The sequence below is a fragment of the Macrobrachium rosenbergii genome, chromosome 3 (genome assembly GCF_040412425.1).
Source record: "Macrobrachium rosenbergii isolate ZJJX-2024 chromosome 3, ASM4041242v1, whole genome shotgun sequence".
Lineage (NCBI taxonomy): Eukaryota > Metazoa > Arthropoda > Malacostraca > Decapoda > Palaemonidae > Macrobrachium > Macrobrachium rosenbergii.
The window spans coordinates 24,228,698-24,247,720 of NC_089743.1; the positions used below are offsets into that span (position 1 = coordinate 24,228,698).

A 19,023-nucleotide genomic window follows, 5' to 3' on the forward strand; every position below is an offset into this window, starting at 1 on the left:
ACCCCAGTGCAGTAAGAGGAACAGGGACGGTCAGTCCAGGTGCTGCTGTGAATGGGTGCATGTTAGGTGGGGTGGGGTCCTCCAGTCCCCTCATCACTTTCGGACAAACGGCCTTCACCCAAGTTGCTGCGACGTTGCGACCTTCTACAGGCCCGTGCACGGGCACGACTTCACACTCCCACCCTCCCCACTGGCCCATCTCCCTCACTTTCACCATCACTTTCTGTCTCGTCCCCACCAGCCACAATCGGTGCCTCATCTTCCTCAGACTCTCCCTCTTACGCACTGAAACCACTAAACTCCAGTTCACTTTCCTGCTGTGGCTCCCGTACGGATATTGGGGGCAAATACTCATCATCACTGACATCGGGCGTGATGTACTCATCACTAGATGACCAACTGCCATCAAAATGAGGACTTTCCACCTGCTCTCGATCAAGCTCCAACGAGTACTCATCAATGTCCTTTTGTTGGAGGCCTCCCAAATGCTAACGGATGCCCCTCAGGACACCCCGATGCTTCCTAGGGGTCGTAAAAGGCACGGGATGTGGTCCTTGGTCCCCTTCGGTCACACGTGGCCGCACAACACGGCGTTGAAATGCTGGGTCACCTTGGGTGCTTGGTCCTTCTCCAGCATCCCAATCTAAAATTCGCCTCACACGCTCACTACCGACAGGCAACACGCGCCTTTCACGGTCCTGACGACGTTGGGACATCTCTGCAAACGTCCTGTTGCGTCACAAATACGCTAACACTCGCAAAAGTTTTGCAAAACACGAATGGGTCAAGAAATCACTCTCCGACGATGCGCCACTGATGCTTTATTGCGAGAAGGAAGAAATTGGTGCATGCGTGGCTAGGTGACGCTTCTAAACAAAACAACTGTGTGATCCGTGAACTCCCAGCATCCCTCAAGGCGCGTGATTTAAAACCTTTTGCAAACTAAGCCTATAATTATTTTTCCGCGAATATTTAAAAAAACATTTTGTAGTCGACGTACGGTACATCCACTCGGCACCCAATAGACAATTTTGGTCGACGTACGGTACGTCCAGTCGGCGTTTAAGGGTTAAATTACACTTGGTGAGGAGCAGATGCATAGTTTTTTATTTATTTCTTTTTTTTATAGAAACACTTGTATAATTAGAGCTCCTTCAACCCAAACCCACTTTTTCTTGCAGTTCATGGATCAGATTACACAAATACAGATTATGATAACAGCAGGGGACTGGAAAACTTTTCTCAGGTGGCCCATTTCTTATAAACATGAAGCAAGCAGGGTAACAACATTGTAAATGACTGCCTTGTACTTTGCTTTGAGCATTCTATTGAACCAAACTCTTGACATGGAACCAAAAATCTCTGCTGTCTTAACAGATTGGATGGATAGTTTTCCATCCAAACTCATAACCTGAGAAAAGAGTGTAACCTAGCAAAAAAAGATATGAATTTCTAATTTACTTGAAGTAAAAAATAAAAAACTTTTGACTCAATTTTGCTCATGGCAAGGCTAAATGTTTTTCAAGCTTCTGACTCGATAAGAATCATATCATCTGGTGAATATTCTTATGCTTTTAGCAAGTCAAATTATTTGGAAGAGGCCAGATGGTGATACTGTTGGGACAAAATAAGTGTTTCCTTTCTTCCTCCATTTCTACTTCCTTCTTCATTGTGGAGTACATCATCATATGTTATCTTCATGACTGAGACAATGGTACTATCTGCAACAGCAGCAGCATTATCAGCAAAAAGATGTTACTGTAGAATTAGTTATTTTCATTTTCAAGCATGAATTTATTAGTAAATGCTAAGTTTATGGCCATTTGATTTTTTGTGTATAAATAGTGATATGTAATTTTGATTGTAATATCTTGCAAATTGACATTACTTTCCAGATTTAACCAGTGTTATGGTGTTCTTGGCGTCTTGGACCTGCTTCATGGAACTGACGATAAATTCCGTGCCTCAAAGTGTTTTTCAAGGCATCTGATGATGTTGTCATTAGTACCACCTCGTGAAGCTTATCCTGATGATGTACCTGTTGGAAAAGAAATCAAAGGAAAACAGTGCTAAATGTAATGTCATTTTATTCATATTCATGGAAGATGTAGGTATTTTTGTACAGCCCAGTATATGGATAGTTGAGTTTGTGGGACTTTAGTTTGCTTCATGAAATACTTTAAATTGTTTCACAAGAAAAATAGTAAAGAATTTGGAGAAAGTTTATCCTGCAGACTTTGTCCCAGCTTCCATTATATTTAGGAAAATATAGTAAGTTTGTCCTATGGCTCTCAAATAATTTAATATAGTATTGCTTCCATAATTTTTTAAAAGAATTGCTGCTCAATGGGAATGTTTATGTTGAATAGTCTTATGTCTGAGTTGAGCTGATGTGCTTTCCTTTCGCTTATTGAATATTTGTTTGAAAACTAATTCCAGTCATAGGTAAAGCTAGATTTTTTTTTTTTTGAATTGGGTGTGATTGTCTACCTACCTAATCTCATAAGAAAATGATGGAAGTGGACTTGAATGAAATAATGGATCTTCAAATATTTAAATACTGATATTTCCAAAGATGATGTATTATAAAGTGCTAGCATGCTCTTGTTACTGGATTTTAGAGTGAATTATTTTAATGTACTGTACTTGGTACAGTTGATGGCCGAAACGATGTTGTTTTGCAGTCATATACAATATAAATTGGTTGAAAAGAATTCTTATGAAATTGGTTAGCAACAATATCAAAGTTAACTTCACTTATTACTGTATAATTACCTACATTCCATTGTTACTTCCCTTTACTTTGATTTCTTAGTAGGAAAACCTTTTTAATATACATCATTACTTAATAGAATCTGAATTGAAGTGTCTTCCTTAAGAAACAGAATTTCTTGACCTTGTGGAGTCTTTACTTTTGGAGAGAGATATGTGAAGCAAAGTTGAAGTTACCTGTTCATGCCAAACCAGAGATTTAACATTTCTTTATGTAGTCAGTGAAATTAATGGTTTATTTGGTCAGTTTTTGCATGAGACACCACCAATAAATGCCAGGTGCCATTGCACTTGAGCTTCTGTGACCATCTGTTAGGGCATGACATAGGGCCATCAACCTTATCTCAAATATCAATGCAGAGAATCTTGCAACAGACTTTAGGAGCCTGGTGTGAGAGCACTGAATTGGAGTAAGTTCAGAGAAGCCAAGAAAGTGAATTATTTGAGGATTGGACTATACCAGAGTGTAGACTAGTGAATGGACAAAGGAAATTAAATGAAAAGAAGGCTAATTTGGAATACTTGTATCTTTTAGGGAAAAAAGGTTAGTGAATAGTTTGAAACAAAGTGACACAGTTTCGAGCAAAGCTAATGCTGCAAAGAGCCTTCAGTACTCTCCTTCAGTGTTCTAGTAAAGATATTGTGGGCAGTATTCCCTTACAGTGGCTGCTGTTGCAAAGTTGATATGTTACATACCTGTTAAAGATGAATGGTAGAGAGTTTTTTGCTCGAAAATAATGTTAAGCAGTTTAAAAATTATATGTTAAAATAATAAAATGGTTTTTCCTAGTTTCTAATTGTGGATATTCAGAATTAAAAATTCCAATTTGTAAAGTGTTTCACAATTTTTTTCTTTTATACTAAACTAACTGTACTTATATAGATAATAAAACCAGGAGTGATTTTACTAAAAGACAAGCTGGTAGCGTGATTATTTTTATTAAATGTAGGCAATTACCATAGCTCTTAACAAGTACTGTGTTAGGTAGGATAAAACAGGTTTAATTGTTTATATAAAAAGAATTCACCGTGCACAAAACTCTTCAGGGAAGAGCTATGAAGTTTGCCAGGGTACTGATGTAAGCTTTAAAGATGATCACCTGTATCTGAGTTGTTGATTACCAATTGCAAAGAAAAACTTTCTTTTAGTGAGCATTGGCTTGATGTGTAGAATGTGAAAAGTCTTGTACAGTATGTTAGGAGTGGTAGTAGTTTTGAATGTTGTTCTGGTAGGTAGAGAAAATGAGAAATAGAACTCAGTACATGCAAATAAATATAGTGCTGGAGAACACTGGAATCTTTGTAAATTACAGTATTTTTTTTTTTTTCTCATTAGTACTGGAAGTCATTATTTGCATCAGATGTTGATTACATTTTACTTTTTCACACTGTCATTGGTACAGTTAGGTGGTAATGTGTTCACTGACCATTGTAATCTTTGATTTACTCCTATTCTAGATTTGAAGTACTCAAGGTTTGTACATTAACTTCAGATTGAAAGCTGAAATTGAAGAAAAAAATATGAAAATGTTATGGTAGCCACTGACATATTGAGATTTTGTATTTTTACATTTTTTAATCTAAGGAAACATTTTTTCATTTACAAAAGTCTGGGAAAGGTAATAGAAATTTGTATTTTACCTGATATTCATTGTAATGAGGTTAAAATTGTATGGTGCCAAACAAAATAGATTGTGATTTCCTGTTCTTTAACCTATTGGATTGTTTAGTAACTGCCATTAACTTTGAGGTAATTTTATAACAATATGGTTATGGTATACTACAGGTGACTTCCAAGCATTTGTAAATGCTACACTGCAGGTGACTTCCAAATATTCTGAGGTTGTCTCCAGGGTCCCCAAAATGTAAAAATGGGACTCCTAATATAACCACTCCCTGTCCCCCATACCTTTTGTACAGTAGTTTTACTAAACCATTTATGATCTTTTTAGTTTTAATGGTTACCATTAATATCTTAAATACAGGTTCACAGTGCGTTATCCATACCTTTGGGGCCAGCTGCATTTCAATTTTTGGAACACAAGCTTGCTCCTTAAAAATGCTAGGACATTTTATTTGTAACAAAAGCTTTTTGTAAAACTCTGTAAAATATAGCATCAAAAGAATTGTAATCCACATTCATACCCGTGTAACCCACAAGATTTAGTCGCCAAAACATGATTTCATTACATATATCATGTGAGTTGCATTTTTGGTATATTACACTTGGCTATGCGTAACCTACAAGTTTCATTTCAGTAGAATGTACTAGCTAGGCTTCCTCAGTTTCAGTAGATACCACTGAAAATACACATTACCTCCAATGTACTAGCTAGGCTTCCTCAGTTTCAGTAGATACCACTGAAAACACAAATTACCTCCAAGTTAGCTTTTGACTAAGTAATTGGACTAGTAGCTGAAGTTCAGGAGACTCATCACTATTTCTTACATTTTACAAACACATATTTTCATGTAAAACACTGGTATAAACTACAGCTGCTTAGAGAACAGCTGTTTAACAACATTATTTACCATAACTATCGAACGTTTAAGAGTTGCATGACAGTTTCCACTTTGTTAAAATTTGCTAATTCTGGATGGTGACTGCCATTGGTAGAATTGAAACACATTTTTATTGATCCTTCATGCAATGGAGAAGGATGTCTTAAAAGTATACCACTAAATTTAAGCCTCAGAGTATACACTTATGGCTGAAAAAAAAAAAAAAAAAAAAAAAAAAAAGGATATAGTGCATGCTGCAAAACATTTTGAAGCAGGCAAAATCACAACTTTATTTCATTTAAAATTCACTGTGACTATAACTAAAATAATCCACACTTTTTAAACCAAACTTTGTAAATTTACAGTACACTGTTCAAGAAAAATGTATCCAAATTATGTTTCAACTAGCAATAATGGCACATTTTTAAACCCAACTTTGTTCATTTACAGTACAAAGGAATTGTAATGGCACATTTTTAAACCCAACTTTGTTCATTTACAGTACAAAGGAATTGTAACTCCAAATTGTTTAATCTGGCAACTGATGGCAATGTAAACATTGGTAGTACCCAATTAGCTTAAAATGTAAAAATTACCAGAATGCAAATGGCACATGATTGCAATGTTTATTTTGGTAGTACCCAATTAGCTTAAAATGTAAAAATTACCAGAATGCAAATGGCACATGATTGCAATGTTTATTTATTCTGTAATACAAAGGCAGAATTACATAATGCACAAACACGATACATAGATTTCTGTAAAATAAATACATGTACCCTGTAGTACATTTCTAATTTTGTTTATTTCTTAACTAACAACATATTAGTTATCAATAGAATTGTTATCGAAAGTGAATGAATGAAGATGTGTGCGTGTCTTTTATTTTAGCTGAGGGTTGGTTAAAGATGGATACACTATCACTATCCAAATGCACGCCCAGACAAGATCAAGAAACAAACTTATATATGCATTGTAAAGTTCTGATTTTTAATATGCCCATAAGTACTGCTGCATTTATTTCAACACACATGTCTACAGTTCTAAAGGTTCATTTTATCTACAAAGGGTCACATAATATACCGTATATTTCCGCGAATAAGACAACCTTTAAATCATAAAGTTCACCCCCAAAAATTGGGGGTCGCCTTTTACTACCATTCTAAAAATCAAACCTTGAATTCTAAGTGATGTTTATCAGTAGGCTAGCCTCAGCCTTGGTGCGATAACCACCGACTTACATGAAAAGATTCACATTCTGAAATAAAATGATAAAGGTAATAAAACCATTTTACCTTATATATATTATTGGCATATCTTCATTATTGATAGTCTATTCAAGGAATAATTCCATATCAATGAAACCAACTTTTATCTATGCAAGGCCAGCCAGCTGACAAATGTAAATATCCAGTTATGGTTGCGCTCACAGCAACCTTTATCTTTTGGTGGTGTAGGGTAATTACAGTAGTAATAACATTTAGGATAACATAAAACTCATTTTTCATTAAAAATTCAGGCTGTTTGTAACTGTTTGGAACAATTCAGTCGTATGAACAATAATTATGCACGATAATTATCATACTTTATCGTATTGTTGTTAGGGGTTGCTTATGACTGGCATTGAAATGTAAACAAAACAATATTTCCCTTTTAGGTGACATGTAGGAAAAACATGATATAGAATTAACCTTGTAATTTCATTTACCGTATATACTTGTTAACGCACGATCTCGTGCAGTGTGTGATCCCCTAAATTTTCACCCATAAAAAATTATTTTATGCATCTCATGTATCATGCGAGTTCCTTTTTTGAGAGACCAGATTACTGTGGACTAATCTCTCTTACTCCATCTCTTTATCCCATCATCTAGTTAAATAAGTTAAAAAGGTAAAATCGAATGATAAATGTATCGTTAGTTATGTTATACTCATTGAGTAAACGAGTACAACCGTAAACAACTGAATAAGAAACAACTGTTTTGCTATGAACATGGTCTAGGCCGTGGCTATGAACAACCGAATCAGATAACAAAAGCTCTTTTGCTTGCATTTCAACCGTCGTACGATAGTGAACAATTACTGTAGTTATGTTACAAATGACGTCAAGTAAAATATGACATATATATTTTACATTATACCCTCATTCGCTATGGAGAAAAGATCGCAAGGAAATATACTGCTAAATTTAAGCTGCAAGTTGTAGCTGAAGCTGAGAAAGCAATGTTCATGCACTAATAACTATAAATTATCGTGCATCGGCAACATGGATGACATCCCTAAACTTAGATATGCCATCAAACTCAACCGTAAACAATATTGGACAGAAAAGTATTGTAATCAAAACTACTTGGCATGAAAGAAGACATTTTACTGTTGTTTTAACGTGTATAGCAAATGGGACGAAACCTTCCCCCATGGGTATCTTTAAATGGAAATTGAATTGATGCCAAAACAAATTCCTGGAAGGTATCTTTGTCCACGCTCATGAAAACCTAAACAATGCAAGTGGCACATGATCGCTATGTTTGTATGTTTTAATACAATTAGTAATATGCAAATATATACAATATTACTGGATACAGTGAACGAAGGCATCACTTGTTCAAAGATACATGGAAAAAGATGTATATTCGTTATGCTTGTGTTTTATAATACGATACTAATACAGGCAGTCCCTGGTTATTGGCAGCCTCGGTTATCAGTGATCTGGTTTTATGGCGCTTTTTGACACCAATTCCCGGTTATTGTTGCTGATAACCAGTTATCGGCACTGATCACTGGTTATTGTCATGCTGTCGGGAATGGAACCCCGCCGATAACCGGGGACTGCCTGTATGTGAATATTACATATGCTAATTTTATATTTCTTGTATGATGCAACCCCCTTAAAACTAGCTTCAAAATTAGGTCTCCAGTCGCATGATATGCAAGTATATATGGTATTTTGAATTTCTAAGGATACAGTAACTACAGCAGCATTTATATCTTTACATAACCAATATTTCAAAAGATACCTGTTGTTGCAAATGCTAGCCTATACACAGATGGTTTTGTAATTTAGCAGTTGTCTTATACTATAGATATGATAATTCATGAAAATTTGTCATAATTTTTTACGTTGTCTTATCTAAAGGTCGTCTTGTACATGAAAATATACGGCAGTTTAGCTTTTTCCATCATTTTCCAAGAGGTTCACATATATAAGATTGCACTGTGTGAAGTATTTCTGAATTCCGAGCATATGAATTCCAGATATTAGGAGAACAGACTGGAATACACGATTTAAAATAACCTTTTGTACGTACTGGTAAAATGAAGGTGAGTGAGATGCTGTCATGATGACATTTGGTAATGCTAAACTCACACTATGGAAGAGCTCTCAACTATTTTTGAAGTACAGCAGTTGGCGAAAGGGTGCCAAAAAAAAAACCAGTTTTAAATCCGGAATGGGGCTTCCTCATTCAAATGCCGAACCAGTAGGTTTTTTAGACTAAAGGATGCTGGAAAACTGGACTTTTACTGTACTAGAAAAAATAAAATTCCAATTTGTTTCATCTAGCAACTAACTATTGGCAGTGTGAATGTTGGTAGTACTACATCAAATGAGAATCTGAGAATGTAAACAGTACAAGAATGCAGATGTCGATGGCGCGCTATCGCAATGTTTATTTATTCTCTAATACTATAATAACTTGGAGTATACTGTACTGTAATTGGATACACCAAGCAAAACTTTCAGTACATCACCATGGCTTTAAATATAGATGTACTATTTGTCTTTTATAAATACTTCCCTCAACAAAAAATTTCACGTTTTTGGAGGTTTTGGTTTTTAGAATTATGGATAAGGGAACATAACCCTGCATTTTTGTTTATATCAGGCTTATTTCATGTCACATCAAGTATAAAGTAAATTGTTGTATAATCCTCTTTACCATAGTTTTAAGGTGAAGAAGATTTATTACCATCAGAATATGCTCATACTGAACTACATTTCTTTTGTCTAGTAGATACCCAGTAATATACCTAAAGATAACTTTAAAATGAATAGATGAACCATTTTTTGGGTTGACAGCGTGTAAGATTACCACTGCCAACGTTTTCCAGTGGGCAAGTCAGTCATTACTCATGAGTCTTGCAGTTTTAATTTTCATAAAGTATCATTATGAAGAAACTTCATTTGACTTGTGGTTCACTTTTCTGCCCTGCACAATTATTTTATACAAATGGTCTTTGTTCTATTATATTTTTTTAAATTATGTAGAACAGTGCAGAATTGGAACCCTGGGGCTCCACGATCGAATTTCTTAATGAATTACTAAGACTTAAGTTGGTATAATTTTTGAAAATGTCAGATATAATAAGAAACTTCTTGGGGTAGCCATTTGTTGCAGATTTAGCCTTGTCTTGTGCTGTCATTGTTCACTGTTTATGAATTCAGTGTTATACTCTGTGATGGTAAGGTGACTTTTTTTGTATGTGTAAGCTCTTTTCATTTGCATCATTAATCTTAACAATACAGTAATCATAAAGCCACAGTTCTTGAAAGCTTTGTTTCCTTCAGGTTTTTTTTTAGGGCATGTCATTAGCAATGCAACACAATGAAAATCAATACATTACTGTAACTTAGAAATTAGTAGGTTGCTTTTGGTGTCTTGAACTTTGCATACATGACTGAATAGAGATATAGGGCAGGAATATCTGGTTGTATGATTTAATGTTTCTGGATAACCAGACTGTTGTTCTTAGAATTTATTTTACTGTACTTGTAAGTTCATCGCTGTCTTTCTCACTTCATATTTTGGAGTTTCCGAATCTCAAAGTCACGTTGCCTTTATCACCTCTCACCTTTTAGCATCGTTCATCACTCTGTAATTAGAATCTATTTTATATCCACTTGTCACTGTTTTTAAGACTTGATAGCAGAAAAGTATTTTAGCTTCAGAAAGCATATGCAATTTCTAATGTAGCCTAAGAAAAGAATATGGTTTCTTTTTAAACCCTATACAGTAGATTATTTCTCTGAACTTACTTTTCCAGAATTATACTTAGTTTAGAATTTGAGGTAAGAATGTTGTTGACTGAATTGTAACAGTCTAATTGGTAAATATTTTTGTACACAAATTGCAGTACATGATTTGAATCAAATGATGAGTGAATTGTAACATAACCAGCAAGATTCTATATTTTTTTTTGTATTTGAATCGAGTCTCATTAAGAAGCCAAATGGATCCTTACAGGTCAAGAGGTAGTAGCCAACTTTGGCTCTGAAATATTAGAGAATGTCATTATACATGGCAGTGTACTTCATGTAATATATATTGCCTGCATTTTACTGTGGCTTGTATGAATTCCTTTTGTTTTCATCAAACAAATATATGGTTATTTTTGCTGATTTTGCTGTCAGTTGCTTCCGAGACTGACATTTCCAACACTAAGTTATAAAGAAGTAATGATTAAGACATTGCAGCACTGCATTAGCACTGCTTTTTGTATTGATTTTATTTATGATAATAAAATCTACAGATGTTTGGCACAGTTTATTTTCCCTTCAATTGTATTATGTTATGAAAGCACTGAAGACTCAATTTTCACAGAAAAGTTTTGTATCAAATACTTGACCAAAAAAGGATTTTCTTACATACCCACACTAATATTACATAGTCCCACTAAATTTAATTTATGGTTACTAAAACTGGCATTGGATTATAAATTTTCTTGGTAAATTTTAAGCTTAATTTATAGTTTTAATGAATTTTAGTTAAATTAATGTTTGATTTTAAGTGCTCAATGGCCATAGTTGCCCCAGTGCTTGGCATGTATCCCTAAAATCCATAAATCAATCAATCAATCAAGGTTACTGACACCATAAAATTGAAACAAAAAATAAATTTAAAAGGAGTTTTATTTAAATAATTATCTATATATATATATATATATATATATATATATATATATGCATATATATATATATATATATATATATATATATATATATATATATATATATATATATATATATATATATATATATATATATATATATATATATATATATATATATATACATACCAGGATGTCATTTAAGATTTTTGTTGGGGGAGGGCAGCAAAGATAGTCGCTCGCCTAACCAGCTGGGTTTTTTTTTTGAGCTATTTTATGTGCTTTTTGAAGCCACATAAGCAAGGTATTTCAGCAAAATAGGCAGACAAACAAACATTGTGTGATAGAGAAATATAGATAGATAGATATATCTTAATGTGGTGACACATTTGAATTTCGGTAGGAATAATGGAAAACCTGCTGCTGTTACTTCTTGGGGGTGTGAGGGGGGGCACGTTGAGGCTTGGGGGCAACAAGTGTCTTGGGGGCAGTTGCCACCCCAGCCCCCCCAAATGATGCCCCTGATACATACATATACTGTATATACACATAGATATATACATATATAGATACATACATATATATACATACATAACATACACATACATATATTGTCACGGAGTGTTCCTAGTACCTGGTTATTACACAAATAATCATAAAATTTTAAAAATTACCTCACTTTAGCCAGTTACCTGAACTCTCATAACAATAAAATTACGACTGAGTACTCTAAAGGCAACTGTGCACCCCTTAAAAACTTACTCATCATGTCAGAAATCAGACTAAGTTTATCAAAACAAGAGTGAGGTATGAACATTTAAACAAGAAATATACTAAAGTAAAAGGGCATCACTCCATCAAACAACTTTAACTATTTCTCTGGTCTTAATTCACTTCAGCACACCTAAAGGAACAAAACATGTTTATCACTATGCCTTATGCACACAATTAATCCTATCACTGGTGGTCAGTAAATAAAATACTGTTGTAAAAATTTTAAATACAAAAATTTATTTTTAAATTCAAAATCTATAATCAGAATTCACAATCTGAAAAGAATGTACTATTACTTGAAAACAACACAAAATTTAATAAATTTAATTAAATCGAGTTAAATTACAAAGGTTAATTTATCAAGAAATTGAATTAAGCAAAATTTGAACTATTCAAAAATACTTAAGATTTGAAAAGAAAATCTAAGTAAATGAAAATTAAATCAAGTATGCAATGTTAAATTGTTAAGAAATACTTACAATGCTAAGTAAATAAATGTTAAACCACCACTACATAAAATGTGCATTAAATTCACAAAGAACTATACAAATAATTAAAAAATCAAGTAATTCAAATGACATTAAGAACACACTATTTCACAAAACATCCCTTAATATATCAACCTTATTATACCATGGTAATAAGTAAAAGTCACTTTACCTTACACAAGCTTATGAGAAATTTCACAAAATCACCCCAAATGCAGCTGCTCGAGATTCACAAAAATCACAATTTTTAAAAGTAAATTGTATTTTTCATAACAATACAAACCTGAGTTCCTTTTCATTAGGAATTACTTACGGAGAAGCTGGACATGGTCGTTAAACTCTTGAACAAGGTGGTTAGGCAGTAACCACCGTTAGATAGATGGGAATACCTGCCTGCCTGGATGTAAACATTCCAGTCTGCCTTTCAACCCAGGTTCAGATTGAGGGGTGGCATGAGGCAGGCCTAAAAATGTAATTTAAAGGACCTCAGGTTTGTATAGTTAGGAGAAATACAATTTCCTTTTAAAAATTGATTTGTTCTGACACAATATAAAACCATCGGTCCTTTATATTAGGAAGACTAACTGGTTGGAGGGAGGAATCTGAGTGAGTCTCTTGAACTACCTGGAGTTCTGCACACCTGGGCTGCTACTCCTGGTCGAAAGAGCAAGGAGGAGTACCGTGCCTCTGACATATTGATCGGGGTGTAGGAACTGCAAGATCAAACGACAGATACTGGACCTTTTTGCATGAGTGAGGAAACGTAACTCATACGAAATAGGCTAGGAAGAATTTAAGAGTCGGAGGCAATAAGGAAAACCCAAGATAGGGTTTTCCTTATTGCCATAGTCTCCTTCCTCCTCTTCCTAGAAGAAGGAGCAGAATTGCTTCTATGATTCTAGAAGAAAAATAGAATGGGTGCTCGATATGTAGTTTTACCACAGATGCCAGATCCAGCAAGTGTCGGTTCGAGTCCTAATTCCTAATCTCACCCTGAAGGAGGAGGAGGAGGAGAAGAGGCCAGTCAATATTGGGATCCTTCTAACTTTCAGAACCAAAACCTTAGGCAAGATGCGAAGGAGCTGGGTAAGAAAACACAACTTGTTGGGCAAGACCGAAGGTAGAAGACAAGAGTGTGGTCTATGTGACCACATCTTGCTTCCATACCAACAGAAACTTCCAGATTGTGAGGGATGGACCAAGCCACTGACTTCATAAGCTCTCATGGAAAGGACCTCCTTTGATCGCTTCACGAAGCCACGAGAAAGATGTGTCCTTAGACACTTCTTCCTTGGGAGAGAGAGTACTAACGAAACGTCGACGACATCCAGGTTAGGAATGTCGAACCTTTCGGAAATTACCCTAATAGGACAAAGTAACAACTGATATGGATCAACGATACAAAGTCCAAGGAGGAGGGGAACAATAAGGACTCGAACCTGAGACAAAGATGCCAATGGATATGGAGTCCACTAATGACATCCGAGAAGGAGTTGAGGTACTGATCCCCTTACCTGTTCTTCCATCTTCTACGCCAAGGCTGGAGTGAGATGAGAGATGGTCCTAAAGGAGCACATCTCTGTCCGACGACTCTCGTAAGGGCGTGTGCAGAGCATGGGACAGGAACCCTAAACGAGACTCACATACCACCCAGGGAACAGTTCCCTGGAACAGCAAGACCGAAGCTTCTCATCAGTAGCTAAATCGCGACTGAGGAGAAAAAGGGTACCTCAGATAGAAGACTAGGCTGCAAGGGCCTACATTCTTCACAACTGAAACAGAGAGAAGCAACCTTTGGCAGAGAAGAGAAGGAAGTCCAGACTTGAAGAGCGGCTCTGACCTGAGAAGTAGTTCTGTCAACGACACTCACCAGCATAAATGGATCCATTCCTTGGAACAGTGTTGCAGAGGACTTCAAGAGATATCCAGCTAAGAAAGCTGGAAAGTCTCCCAGTCCTGAACACACAGGATGTACTGCCTGAAGAACTGCTTCTTGTGTAGCTGCTAAAGGAGGTTGGGTAAAGGAAAACTCTTCTCAATGCCTCGGAAGCAGAGCTATCAGGTCGGGCGAAAGGCGAAGTCTTCCAGCATTTGTCTGTAACTTGGGGTGAGCAATGTTTGTGAACCCCTAGTGAAACAGACAAATATGGCATGAAAAACATAGATATCAATGTTTCCCAAAAAGACAGCATGCCTCACCGTAGCGGCCGATGGGTCTGGTACGAAGGAGCAAGAAAGCTACTGACTTTGTCATGCCGGGACGCAAACAGAAAGACGGTAGGGATTTCTAAGTTGAGCTGTCTCTTCATGAAGAAAAGAGTGCAAAGCACGTTCCATCCCAATCACTCAAACCCAAGGCTGAGCTCGCCTACCAACACATCCCCACCTGGAACGTACTTGGCTAACTGAGCTATCGGGTGCGCTATAGAACACTCAAGTAACTGTACATGCTGACAGATGAAACAGGAGGAAAAAACGATCCCTTGTTTGTCGACATATACCATTACTGTGGTGGTGTTGTTCAACGAAACCACTGAGTGTCGCAAAACTCATCCTGAAATTCTCAGAAGGCCAAAAGGATGCCTTGAGTTCAGGATGTTGATGAGAAGGTATCAATCGCCTCGGTCACATACCTTCAAGACAAAGTCTTACAGGTGTGCGCCTATTCCTCGATCAGTGAATCCGAGAGTAGACACACGACGTGAAGAGAATATGCAAGCATATTCGAAGGTTCCTTCAATCAAGCATTACCCTAACTCTTTCCCCATACTTCGAAAAGGAAAGAAGGATGGAGGACTGGAAGCAGACCTCCTTCATTCTCCACCATGGGGAAGCTTCTGCAAGATGACAGGATACCAAGATGATTAGCTCTAGCAGGGCTGGCATTTCCCGAATCGGGAGCACGGGAGAGGAAGCAGGATGAAAGTTTGATGAAAAGAATTGCCGAGACCCAAGGGAAATAGATACTTCTGAAGGAATCCATTCCTAGGTCTCGGCAATGTTGCTGCCAGGTCCAGAGACTCAACAAGTATCATTTCATCCAGGTATCTGCAGTAGGAGTTTGAACTTCTGTCCGGTCGATACTTCCTCTCTTCCCTTCTTCCCTCCTTCATTATGGAAAGAGACTCAGATGTGCACACCTTCCCAGAATGGAAGAAGAGGGTTATGTGTTTCTGCGATCTTCTTCTGAAGCCTGGGACTTCTTAGGAGTCAAGGAGGGCTGGCTTGAACTTAAGGTCAAGCCGAGATGACAAAGACCCAAGCGTCTTGGCCATTATCCGAAGTACAAGGCAGTGCCCCGGTACGAACCTTGATTACTGTGGTATCTGGCAAATCTCTGAAAGAGAAAGGCAGAACCAAGTAAAGGTTCATTCCTAAAGGTCGAGCTAACTTGGGACTTACGAAATCGGAGATCTGAATTAGGACAGAGTCCTCCTTCTTAGCACCAGAATTGTCCACAGACTGGTGCCTGGTGTAGGAAGACCCACCCCTGGACAGCACCAGTCTCCTTGTATCCATGGAGAGAAAGCCTAAAAGTGAAGGATCATGGATCCATCAGGAGACTATCTGGAGGAAACCAAGAGGTGTCCTTCAAGATCGCTGTCTCTCATTGTGGAAGAGAATACCCTTCACGGCAAGGAGAAGCAGAGAGAGACCCCAGTCTGGATGAAGCAGAGTCAGAACAACCTGCAGTTGGTAGGACCCCTCTATGGCAAGAAGAATTCATACTCCATCAAGGCATAGAAGGAGTTTGGCATTTTGACCTGAATGAACACCTTGTCAGAAGAAAAGTATTCATCTGGTTGAGAATGCTCTCGCAAGCAAGGACCGCGGTGGCCCCTGAAACTCTCGGCCCCTGCAAGTGTTGTGAGTGATGGAGGTTATTTACTGGGGGAGCCGTGGTCCTGTCCTGGGGATCCTCGAGCTGACGAATCGGTGCGAAGTTCTCTGAGAAATGAGGGCGACTGCAACTTGAAGAGGAAGACCCTCGCTGCTTTTGAAGCGTGAAACTCCTGTACCTCCCTTCCTGGAGGGAGACCTTGACAGGTCCCAAGAAACTCTCCACGGCTACCTGGTTGTACTACAAGACAATCGGAGGACTGACACCAAAAGCACGCCAGGCAGCCAAACTCCAAAGAAAGACAAATTCATCAGAGCTCTCTCTGTCTGTCTTGTGCCTCTCAGATCAACCAAGAGGAAAAGAGAACAGGTGAGGAGAAAGAGTACCCCTACCTGTCCCGCCAGGAGAGGCGGACCGTGAGCGATAATCAACCAAAGGAGATGATTGCCACACGGGAGAAGAAGAGCACTTGTGCTGTGGCAAAGCGCTTTCCTGGGAAGAGCAGAAGGTTCACTCGAAGTGCCAAGAACCCGATTTGGTAAAACCGAGCGGGGCCGAGCTGAGCCACACTGAACCAAGCAGATCACACAAACGCAAATAGCAAGAACACAAAATACAAAGATAAAACGATTTAGGAATATGAACACAAATATCAAAATCCATTTCTACAAAAGCCTGATCAGACCAATAATGGAATATCCACCAATACCCACGTGTTTAGTATCGACTTCCAATATAAGTGCATTACAAAAATTCCAAAATAAGATACTGAGGTCCGCAGTGAGAAACAATCAAGAAGATGACGATCTGAATATAGAACAAATACACAAAAACTACAAAGTAGAACCAATTAATCAAAGATTATACAGACTGGCAACCAACATATGGAGCAAACTAGATCAATACAACAGTGAATTTACAGAAGAATCTGTAGCAGAAGAGAGAAACCACCCAAGCAACACAGACCACAGATGGTGGAGAAGAGTATCTTCATATATTCATCGTGATGAACCACAACCATTATATTATTAAGAAATGCCTTGTGAAAAAGTAATATTTAGAATTTACTATGTAGGTATCATGCAAAATCATTATGTTAATTAACATCAAGGTTAAAATGAGGAAATTGGAACTAATTTTTTTATTTTATTTTATGTTTTAAATATGATTACACTAATAAGAAATAAAATTCAAAATATGCAATATGTACAATTTACCATGTTGTTATAATGGAAAATTATTATTGTATTATGTTATTACAAAAATTGTACCCTTACTTAAATAAAATTGTGGATAAACCACACTTGACATTACTCTTACTAATATTTCACTTTCTAAACTATTCCCTACCATGGTTAGCTAGCTAACTGCCCTCACTCTTCTTTCACCCATCTTACCTATCAGCTAAAAAAAAAAAAAAAAAAAAAAAAACCAGACTGGGTGATAAGTGGTGGACTGAGAGGCAAGCGGGCAAGCCGAGCCGAGCCAGTCTTGTGAACGCAACCAGGGGCTGGGTGGGGCGAGCAAGCCAAGCCGAGCTGATCGCAATCGGAACGCGTCTGCTGTGAACTAGTGCTAATTTCTCGAACTCTAAACTCCTTCGAGGCCAAGGACGCTCAAGAAGAAGGTTTGAAGGGGGAATTCTGTGTCTGCTATCCTGCATACTCGAACCCTAAGGTTCAAGACACAAGGATGAAACCCGGCCAAGCAACCGAAGCAGCTGGCAGGCCGTATCGAGACACCTGGGCGTCTCGATACCGAGACACCTGGGCGTCTCGATACCGAGACACCTGGGCGTCTCGATACCGAGACACCTGGGTCTCGGCACTTTCTCTCGTCCTGTGCCTCCTGCCAGGAGAGCGCTCGTGATTCTTAGAATTCGAGCGACCTACGTGACTCCCAAAAACTGGGAGCGGCTGCTTTTGGTTTCCTAAGAAAATGAAAAGAGCCAGGCACAGAACCAGCCTTAGACGCAGACTTCTAAGACTGGCAATGAGGGAGCTGCCTCTCGAGGCTGTGCTCTCACGGCCCCCAAAACACAAGACCCCATAGGAGAATGCAAATCGGTTCCTGCCCTCGGGAAGAGCCGAGAGAAAATTGCCTCCCCGAAGAGACGAAGTCCCTTAGAAGTCCTACAGGACTCCCAAAGGGAACCTCTTCCCTGCTTCTTCTGGTGTTTGAACCGATAGGGTTGAGACACCAGGCTGGGAACCCAACCAAGCACTGGTAAGCACTTGGGGAGTGCTTGTAGTGCTGGCAGGAAGAGCCAAGACACCTGGGTGCCTCAGCCCTTTCTCTCATGCTGCTCCTGAACTGGGCTGGGGAAAATACTCTCCAGACCAGATCAGGATACTTGATATTCCACAAAATCTCCGGCATTCAGAGAGGCTCGCGAACGAGCGCCCAAAGCAGCACCCGAGCGCCCAAAGCAGCACCCGTCTTAAGAGGCGGAACCTCTGGGACTGGGAACGGAAGCACAGACCGAAGTCTGTGCGCCCGCAGCTCCTGAAACACAAAACCCAGGGGTATGCGAATCGGTTCCCGAACCCGAAGGTCGGGAAGAGCCAACGAGACCCCCACTTCCTCCTCAGAAGGAAGCAGTCCCTAGATGCCCAAAGGACTTGAAGGGGGAAGCAGCAGCCTTCCTCTCCTTTGGCCGGCAGAGGTCTATCTGGTTTCCTGGGACCCCCTTGAACCTTGGGAGAGGGAAGGAAGAGGCAGCAGAAGACGAAATTGAAGACAAGCTGAAGAAGATGGCGG

At 38.3% G+C, this 19,023-nt stretch overlaps 1 protein-coding gene and 1 long non-coding RNA gene across 2 annotated transcripts in view; one reads left to right on the forward strand and one right to left on the reverse strand.

The window, feature by feature from the left end:
* LOC136853241 (fatty acid hydroxylase domain-containing protein 2-like) overlaps positions 1-10,808 on the forward strand; it is a 78,438-nt gene extending 67,630 nt beyond the window's left edge. The window contains exon 7 of the mRNA XM_067128621.1: positions 1,896-10,808. Within this exon, the coding sequence (XP_066984722.1) occupies positions 1,896-2,073 (178 nt within the window). The 3' untranslated portion in view covers positions 2,074-10,808. The remainder of the gene's footprint in view (positions 1-1,895) is intronic.
* The window catches only part of LOC136853252 (uncharacterized), a 52,447-nt gene continuing 34,512 nt past the window's right edge, over positions 1,089-19,023 (reverse strand). The window contains exon 2 of the long non-coding RNA XR_010857398.1: positions 1,089-2,038. This is a non-coding gene — a long non-coding RNA (uncharacterized lncRNA). The remainder of the gene's footprint in view (positions 2,039-19,023) is intronic.